The following is a 10,656-nucleotide window of genomic DNA, read 5'->3' on the forward strand; positions in this document are numbered from 1 at the left end:
CCCACATTGTGATATGTTGTCCCATTTAGAGCACTGGTAATCCGGATTTGGTAATCTTGAGAACTGTGTATCTGGATCAGGGTGATCCAGTCCAATGTTGCTTTGAAAAACCGGCATAAAAGTAAGACGGATTGCCTGATCCTGAACAAGAAAACATGGGATTTCCAAATCCGGATCATTTTGATCCAGATTAAATGTTTTGAACAACTGGCCCATAGTGATAATCTGATAGTTATTGTTACTCCTGTAACACACACTCTATACTAGTAGTGGTCATCACTTTTCTTTTCTTTATAAGAGCTGCAATAGCCAAACACATTTAAGAAGAAAACCAAATCTATTCTGAAATGGCAAAATCCAACCCAAGCATGAAATAACTCTGCCTACCAATTAGATATCCTTTCAATATGTCTTTAATAAAAATAAAAAATCTTAATACTGGGATGAGCATTTCTTTAACTTTCTGTTATATTGTAGTGTGATGTTTCAGTTGTTGTCAATTATGTGTATTGGCTTCATTATTATATGCATACTTAAGGGATGATACAGTTAGGATATTGTTATATTATTACCCTTATAAAGTTCTTCATCAATATTATTCTCAAGGCCCTCAGAATGACTAGTGAAGAACACTGTGCTAGACGTAAAGCTGAATATGTTGTGTGTTCGTGTTTGAAGTTTTTCCCCTCCACTTTTATTTTCAGAAATAGTGTCGAGTCTCCGCTTGAAGAGGCGAGTGTTTGAGCAAGTCCTGCTGGTCAGGCGCATGGAGGAGGAGAAGAGGATCATTGTAAAAGAGATGACTCAGCATTATCAACATCTAAAAAAACATTGGACAAACTGGACAGTCTTCTTCGGGAGACTAAAGAGGACATTACATTACTTAAGGGATGATACAGTTAGGATATTGTTATATTACAATTTTTCTCGATTGTTTACACACATTTTCTGAAAGCATGCCTCATATTCTCAGAACTCTACACACAAATCCAAAAACACACACACAATGGGCAAAACTCCTCAATTCTCCTGCAAAATGAAACTTTACATTCAAAACAATGTTATTTCTTCTCAAATGACACACAAACCATCATATGAATAGACATTTATAAGAACCAGTTGAACACTGATGTGCTCAATGTAAAACACTATGATGAATGGAAAACACCTCTTCTCCATTCATCATAATGACTTATGGCCTTTTTTTTGTTCAGTGTTACACTTACTACAGACAGTACATACATAAGTGTGTTGTAAAATATTTAAGAATATTGATTTTATACTCAGAACACACAAATACACGGTAACAAATATATTTTATTTTTCCCACAAAAACAATGTACACAGTGTACATCCCAACCAACACAAAGTTGTACATACAGTACAGTGGTCTACATACAAAACAACAGAAGAATTTACTGTATACAGTTACAGTAAAAAAAAAAAAAAAAAAATCCAATGTTGGCATCCATTGCTCCATTGAAGAGCTCACCTGTTGCCCTTTTATGCTAAAGCTCTGATTGCTAATTGTAAAACTGTGTGACGGGTGTTTGCCCATGTGATGAGTGAGTGTGCATATTTGAATGGCAGTGTGTTCCTTGTGAAAACAAGAGATTTTCTGCATGAAAATTGTGCCAAAAGCAGATAACTGTGTGTAGTGTTTTGAAAAAAGTGTGTTTTAGAACTGCAATCTGAGTGTAAAGCAGGAATTGTGCTTGTAGTTTAGCAGAATTGGTTCAGGGGGTTGGTGAATGAGTTACATGTTGTGGTCATTGTGTCTCAAGTACCAGAATTTGTGTGTAAACAATTGAGAAAAACTGTAAATTGGCCAGATTAAATAGATCAATAATAGAATAAAACTTTTTTACAAGAAAATAGACTTACCTATTTGTATGCACAAATAGGCCTAACCCCTAACCGTTCGGTTAGAGTAACTGCTTCATTCGACTGAATGGCCTAGAGAAGCGATCATGTGTCAGAAGTGAAAGTGAAAGAAGGAACTTCTGCAGTTTGGGGCGTTAAAAGTGCTGACGCACCGACTCTTTGTGTAAAGCTGAAGCGAGTAAACGTTCAAAAGCGGTGATCAGAAAGAGCTTTACCCAAAGCTGAGTGTTAGAGCTATACTTTACATATTATACAGTGTGCAGGTGAAAGATGCTGCACACATCGACAAAGACGCCGACCGGAGGATTCTCTTTTGAGAACACACGCAGGTGAGACATCTATAACAACATGATCAAGACGTAAACAATATCAAGACATTACTACAATTTACATAGATTGCCAAAACGATTGCAAAACATCAAAGTGTTTTGACACATGAATGAGTAGGAGCGCGGGGCACAACCTAACGCGGGGTTAGTTGTAACACGCTTGTTTTAAATACTTCCGCACATGCTTGGATGATGGAACTTTGTTTATTTACTAGTTGCCATATCAACAACACTATATAGAAAAAAAAAATCCGCCAAAATTATTTTCTTTTTGGAAGATATTCATAGACATTTATTAAACCATAGCAAAAGTAAATTTCTTACTTAAGTTAATTTTTCATCTCTATTTTTTGTGTTTATTTAAAATAAGACAAATCTGATATTATTTTAATCTCCAAGATGAGACAGTTGAGATAGTTCTTTAATGCTTCGCTAACTAGCAGAAGACACTAGCAGGGTTTAAATCCCAGTTGTGCAGGCGGGGGCATGTTGTCACACTGCGTTACAATGTGCCCCTATTAGAATATGCTATTATATTCTATACTTTTATTAATTTTATTGAGAAAACGTGAGAAAAGGGTGAATAAAGACTGAGAGTCAATGTCCAGAAATTACGAATTATTTTTTTTTTTTGAACTATGTTGTATAGCTGTGTTTTCCTGTGTTCGTAGTCAAAACTCAAAAATGAGTTTATATTTAATTATTAAAAATTGCCATTATTTTATATGAAAAAGTTTTTTAATTGTATTTTATTTAGAAAATATTTTAGTTTGTTTTGTATATTTTTTTTATTAGATCAGATAACATTTTAAGCTGCCATATGTCATGTTACAATGTGCCCCTCACATGTTACAATGTACCCCACCTGTGGGGCATGTTGTCACATTTCACTTCCATTTTTCGGGCTATATCAAGAAAAAAGTATATACTGTATTAATAAAACAAAAACACATAATTGTACTAGACATGTGGGAAATTAATGTGGGGAAAAAATAAATACTCTGAACCATAAGTAGATTTGCACAAACTGAGAAAGTCAAAAAGCGTTAGGTTGTGCCCCGCTCTCCCCTAAACATGGCCTACTCCTAAAACAACATAATAGTAACAAAAAGTAGGCCTAAATTAATAATGCCATATCTTTTAATTGTATTGTATCTGTTTGTTTATTCATTTATAGAAATGCTGTTCTGGAAGCAAATTTATCAGAGAAGGGTTACAGTGCACCAAACGCCAGGAAGACTGGCACCACCATTGCTGGCCTGATATTCAAAGTCTGTTTTGACGCTGCAAAAGCATGATTTGTGTTGTTAATTACTGATTAAATATTTATAATTTAAGTCTATGTTGTAATTCATTTCCATATCATTTAAGTCTATATTGTAATTCAAGTAATTGCAAATAAACTTAGCTATATTAAATTAATATGATGGTATGTAATATTTAGTTATAATAAACCAAAAAAATAAATGGATTTTATTTTAGGATGGAGTGATTTTAGGTGCAGACACCAGAGCCACGGATGATATGGTCGTAGCTGATAAAAACTGCATGAAAATCCACTACATAGCTCCCAAAATCTAGTGAGTGAATCTTTTGGTTGCTCATCATCATAGTTCAAGTCTCTATCTAAACTAAATTTTATAGTGCCTGTTTTTATTGTTTTCTTTTTCTTTGGTTCTTCTTACCACAATAGCTGTTGTGGTGCGGGTGTTGCTGCTGATGCTGAGGTCACTACTCAGATGATGTCTTCAAATGTAGAACTGCATTCACTGAGCACAGGACGACCTCCTCTTGTGGCCATGGTGACCCGACAGCTCAAACAGATGCTGTTCAGGTGAAAGTGTCATAGTCATTCAATTTGATTTAAGTGATTAAGGCAAAGTGATTGATACATCAAAATACATCATTCTTTCTTTATTTAAGATATTGCTCACTAGTTAACTGATAATATTAGTTTATCTTAAAGAGCTATTTAAATATATATTATCCAGGTCCAGGACTAGGGCTGACTGTTTCCCTTTTTTTTTTTGTAGGTATCAGGGGCACATTGGTTCTTCTCTAATTGTGGGAGGTGTGGATATTAACGGCCCACAGCTCTATAGCGTCTACCCTCATGGTTCCTATGATAAGCTTCCTTTCCTTACCATGGGTACTTTATCCCCTTTATTTGAATGAACACAATCAAACATGTTTTTTCTGCACTTATTTATCAAAACTATATATTACAGGGTCTGGAGCAGCTGCTGCCATTTCTGTATTTGAAGATCGTTACAAGCCAAATATGGAGGTCAGACAACTGTTAAGACATTCTTATTGATATTTTCCAACATGGTATTGTATATGCTGTTATTGTAGTTACATTTGCATTTTAACTAGGGGTCTACGGACCCCTGAGGGCCCTTCAAAGGGGAAGTTGCTTGATGCTCGAGAACAGACCTCATTGGTCCCTGCAGAAGCTCAATGAATGAACCTCAATCATTCTCGTGTGTCAAGCAAGCATGTTTGATCTTACTTTTACCAAATTCAATCTGACATTTATTTTTATTCTTTGCTTCTTACCTTCAATGTAATCTTTATTGTTGAATCCCACTTCCCAAACACACGTTCTGTATTTGTTCTTGTCAATTCCACACCTACATAAACGCTTGGGAAATGTAAAGCTAGAGGAAGGAAAGCAGCTGGTGAGAGATGCCATCACTGCAGGCATCTTCTGTGACCTTGGTTCTGGCAGCAATGTAGACCTATGTGTGATCACAGAGAAAGCTGTGGATTATCTGAGGGGATATGACCAGCCTGTTCAGAAAGGACTGAGGTAAGATGAATGTGGAAGTGTAATGTGGAAGAATGCAGTAACATTAATTCTTCATCATTTTAAAATGAGAATTTGTTTCAATGTATCCATTTTCCTGGGTTTTCCAGAAAGCAGGGTTACTCCGAACTCTTGGTTGATTACATTTCTTACTCAGTTATCAGTTCCAAAACACGGCCAGAAGTAAGTTCAGTCAACTCAAGAATATGTTCACTGTGAACACACTCATACAGGAAGGTACATCCTAGTATAGAGCTCTGCAGTGATTATTATTTTTGTTGGCCAACCCAGAAGTTAGCATCACCCTGGTTCCCTCAACAAAAACTCAATAGGATGTTTTCATTGGCTTTTTTGTATTATTGCAGAAAATAAGCTCTGTGAAAAAAAAAAAAAAAAAGAAGATTCTTACACTTTTTGTTCATCATGATAATCTTCACAAATTAACAACTTTTAAATCTGAAGCCTATAAATACAATTGTCAGAAGGCTATAAACAAACTACACCACATCGCAGGACCTCAGCTTCACCATCACTAGCTTCCAACAAATTGACAACTTCCAACTAGCGAGTAGATGATTTTTCCAGTACAGTGTGATGACATTTAATGTCCCTGACAACCTTTGTAGTCCCATTCACAAAGCCACTTGTTAGCAACGCCTTTTTCAAGACAAGTAAAAACTTTTTAAAAAATTGCAATGATAACCCTAATCCCTAACCCTAGCCACAGACCTTATTTCTGGCAAAAAAAAAAAAAAAAAAAAAAACTTTAAAAATCTGTTGACTTCAGGACGGTGGAACCAGAAGTGCTAAAATGCTAACTCATTTCTGGGTTTTGGCCTACAAAATGTCATCCCTGCAGCACTCTCTATTCACTTACTTGTGAACTATTCTATGTCATTTTTTACACAGCAAAATCTCCAGAGTAAAATTAACTCTGTTCAGAGAACATTTGGTCCCTCTCTACAGAGAGTTAAAATAACTCTGAAACAGAGTAAAAGTTAATGAGATACTTAAGTGATTAATTAAGTGATGATTGGGCATTAATGATGAACACCTGCTGTCAACAAGTTCTCAGCAGAGGAGGATTAAACAACTCCATAAACAGCATTACCAGCTTCACTTATTACTAACCAGACTAACTTTATTTCTGTCATACGTTTACAGAAGTTCGTATTGAGAATTGAGGTTTAGATGTTGACGATTTATTGAAAATGTATGATCACCATTATCGTGATGAATGTTTCCTTTAGTTGGGCAGTTTGACTCTAGCTTATATTTTTGAGTGTTTATGGTTTTTGTAACAGCTTTTACCAAAACATGTAATTTGTTGCAAAGAATGCCAGATGCAAAGATGTTCAGGTGATCTAGTTTTCAACAACAAAAGTAGAATGATGCGCTTATATCATCCCTGTCCAAAAGTGGTCATTTGATGTTAATAGATTATGTTCACTAACAATACTCTCTTGCCACAAATTGGACATTTTGAATTTTTTTAAATACATAATAGGGGAAAAAAAAATTCTAAGACACAGACATCAAGAATCAGCATATGAATCTCAACAATGGTAACATGTTTCATGCCGCAATGCATCCTGGGAGCCATGAGTTTTATACTATTGTGGCTCCCAGCATGCATTGCAGCATGAAGCATGTCACCATTGTTGAGATTCATAAGCTGATTATTGATGTCTTTGTTTAAAAAAAAAAAAAAAAAATTCCCCTATTATGTATTTTAAAAACTAAAAATGTCCAATCTGTAGCAAGAGAGTATTGTTAGTGAATATAATCTATTAACATCAAATGACCACTTTTGGACAGTAACGATATAAGTGCATTTTTTTTACTATCTGCTGTTAAACACTATATCACCTGATCATCTTTGTTTGGCTTTCTTTGTAACAAATTACGTGTTTTTGTAAAAGCTGTTACAAAAACCACAAACTCGCAAGAAGAGTCAAACTGCCCAACTGAAGGAAACACTCATCACTATAATGGTAATCATACATTTTCAATAAATCATCAACATCTAAACCTCTGTTAATTCTTAATAAGACCTTCTGTAGATGTCTGACAGAAATAAAGTCAGTCTGGGGTGCGTTTCCCGAAAGCATCGTTGGCCAACTATGGTCGCAAGTTCCGTCGTTACCAATAGAGTTCAATGGACATTGCGATGAACTTGCGACCATAGTTGGCCAACGATGCTTTCGGGAAACGCACCCCTGGTTAGTAATAAGTGAAGCTGGTAATGCTGTTTGTGGAGTTGTTGAATCCTCCTCTGCTGAGAACTTGTTAACAGCAGATGTTCATCATTAATGCCCAATCATCACTTAATTAATCACTTAAGTATCTCATTAACTTTAACTCTGATTCAGAGTTATTTTAACTCTCTGTAGAGAGGGACCAAATGTTCTCTGAAAAGAGTTAATTTTACTCTGGGGATTTTGCTGTGTAGTAAACATTGGGCCAGATTTTTGGGGTTAAAAAAAACACTGTCAGGATTTACTAAAGACAATAAATTTGTAGACATTTTTAATAAAACCGAATGTTAAGGTTTCATTATAATACTATATATTGCTATATATTTACTTGTATATATATTTACCACGTAAACTTATGCACGACCTGCTTTCTGGAATATACCCCTAATCAACTCTCATCCTGATCAATCCTCTTTTAATAACCTTCTGAGTTTACAACTGCACATATTTATTCATAAAATCTCTTAACATTCAAAAACATGTTCTCTCTTTCTTCTAAATCACCAGGGAGGGTACCTACAGATACAAGCCAGGCACTACTGCTGTGCTCACACAAACAGTTATTCCATTACCACTGGATGTTGTGGATGAATCTGTTCAAGTGATGGACACTGAATGAGAATATATTTGCAATTCTTTACACTCTTTCCTTCACTCTTTAGGAAATAAGGTATATGTGAATAGGTTTCCTTTCTGGATAAAAATGGAAAACTATATTTTTCATAATTTTAGAAGTAGCCATACGCTTTAGGACTTTCCATGTATTCAGTAATTTGCATTTGAGCTACTCAAGAATGTTTTGCAAAATGCATAATATTAAAAAGTGTGTTTCCTTACCTTTCCTTAACTCATCAGACATAAATAGTTTATGAAAAGATAAAAAAAAATGAAAGATTGTCATTTTTGTTGTATTTTGTTTTTTAAAACGATCAAGCTAAATATTCATTTGTTGGATACAAAGGCAATATTAACCATAAATATTTGTATCGTCTTATAAGAGCTTTACAACCAGATATTTCAGCATGATGGGAAATTGATTACTACTACATTGTTCACAGCAAAGTGAGCAGACATATTTATACATATTTTTATTTATATATTTACAAACTCATGAAGAAACAAACTGCATGCCTTTTAAATATTTTAAGTTAGTGAAAGCATGAGAATTATTCTTGGTCACAATTGTTACGGTGGGGAACTATAAATCCGTCAGTTAAAAATGTATCAGTTGCTGAATAAGACCCATTATAAAGTTGCAATATTTTATTGTAAAAATATTGTACTTTTTTTTAATAAAATGCAGTTATGTAAGAGCATCATAAATCAAGAATAAATATAAAAAGTATAATTTAATTTTTACATTGTTTTGTAATATACAAAGTTTGTGACACCACCTACATGTTTGTGTCCTGTGATCATGAAATGTATGATCAAGAGCAAAGAACCTACAATCACTATAGGACCAGTTTCTCAATACTGAGACCATTTGTTTTTTAAAATCTTTTCACACAGTGAGCACAACAGGCTAAACTGTGGATCATTTATCATTGCTTTAGCACAAAATGCATTCAATGGGTAGATCTTTCAAATTACATAAACTATTTTCTCATTAATGAACAGGCCAATTTGAATGTTTACATACTCTCTTTTCAAATCTGTTAAATCCTAACATAATACAAAAGTATAATACCATATTGAAAATATTGCAAATCTAAAAAAAATAAAGGCTATCAAAATTATTAGATGCAAACACTCATCACCATTTATTTCACGTTACGCCAAAACCACACCTATGAATAATGAAGCTACTTCAGACCAACCCATTTTAGTCATTTATCCCGCCGGTATAATAGCAACAGCACCCGATATCCACGCACAAAGTGTTTCTCGTTTGATACTTGCATTTCAGATCGTTAAAATAGGGCCCTGCTATAGTGTAATGGAAGAATGACTTGATTTGAGACGTGTTTTGATGGTTTTAGTGCATTTTGAAAGTTGGTTAGGAGAACTGTGTGCCATATGAAAAAATAAATGACTTTAGGATAGAGTCCTAGCAATTGTAAATATGGCAGCTGCATTTGACACGTTTTAATTGCTTTCCTTTTTAGTGTTTTGAGACATATAATAAAGGGCAAACTGATTAAAACTGCTCATGTGGCTTTTTGTAAAATGTTCACATGAATTCAAGATCATCACTTTGATAGTTGACAATAGTGTCAAATATCATTTTACACCCTTCAACCTATTTTTTTTTTCTCATGTAACTGGTGGAATTAAATGAGTTAAATAACATATCTATACACAAAGATCTCATAATGAAATATCTTATTGTGAGGATGCCTTTTCTAGTAGCCTGACTTAAAAGGGAGATTCGAAATGAACTAATTAACTAGTTGATTTCAAAGTTTTAGTTGTCTTTCCTTGCTTTCTACAAATAATTTTCCTAATTATATCATTGTTTATTATGAAACGCTCTTGACATGCTGATTAATAATGCTAAATTTTGAAGAAAAAAAAAACATCTTGTCTAAACTTGTTTATTTAAAAAGGTCGGAGGCATTTGTATTACTAATTGGCTAATTGTATTTGCTGGACCGCCAGATGTAATGACAAGGTAGCGTTGTAATTAAGTCTCTCTGTCTGCTATTGATGACCCCTGATATGACTTCTGGAAGCATCTTACTCAGTACTTGTAGTCGTATAGGGTCTAACATAGGTCTAGATGTTGTTGATTTAGATGATTTAACAAGTTTACACCATTCTTCCACTTCTGTAGCAAAAAATTACTGGAATGTCCATTTTGTGTTCCATTTTCCAGACTGCTCTCTTGCTGTTTTTCCGGACTGCTCTCTTGCTGTTTTTCCGGACTGCTCTCTTGCTGTTTTTCCGGACTGCTCTCTTGCTGTTTTTCCGGACTGCTCTCTTGCTGTTTTTCCGGACTGCTCTCTTGCTGTTTTTCCGGACTGCTCTCTATGATGCACCCAGAATACATCGCGGCATGAAGCATGTCACCATTGATGAGATTCATGCTGTGAATCTTGATGTCTGTTTGTGTCTAAACTTTGCAGGAGTTTAAAAGTGTTTTGTGTACAATGTGTTTTTAAAGGGGTGGTTTACTGCCTTTTTTCTTTGCTTGATTGTGTTTATGGGCTGCAATATAACATGTCTTCTTATTTTTCATAAATTTCACCTTTATTGTAAGCCGCGTCCTCCTCTGTCATTTGAACGACCGGTTGACTAATTATCTCATTAACTCCAACACTGATTCAGTGTTACATTTAACACCCGTGTGCACACCGAGCAGTATTTATTTAATCTGGGCTAACCCATGTGGGGCCTAAATGGAAACTGAGGACAAATCTGGCTGGGCCCCAGT

At 34.8% G+C, this 10,656-nt stretch overlaps 1 protein-coding gene across 1 annotated transcript; it reads left to right on the plus strand.

Moving 5' to 3' along the window:
- The first annotated feature begins 1,974 nt into the window (after positions 1-1,974).
- On the plus strand, positions 1,975-10,312 carry LOC311079856 (proteasome subunit beta type-7-like). The gene is made up of 8 exons (XM_084109583.1): positions 1,975-2,213; positions 3,391-3,484; positions 3,696-3,793; positions 3,907-4,047; positions 4,247-4,362; positions 4,442-4,500; positions 4,874-5,025; positions 7,788-10,312. Exons 1-8 carry the CDS (start codon positions 2,155-2,157, stop codon positions 7,897-7,899), a joined length of 831 nt encoding a protein of 276 aa, XP_083965709.1. The 5' UTR covers positions 1,975-2,154; the 3' UTR covers positions 7,900-10,312.
- Positions 10,313-10,656: the final 344 nt, after the last annotated feature.

The sequence above is a fragment of the Abramis brama genome (assembly GCF_963993115.1).
Source record: "Abramis brama genome assembly, chromosome: 1".
NCBI lineage: Eukaryota > Metazoa > Chordata > Actinopteri > Cypriniformes > Leuciscidae > Abramis > Abramis brama.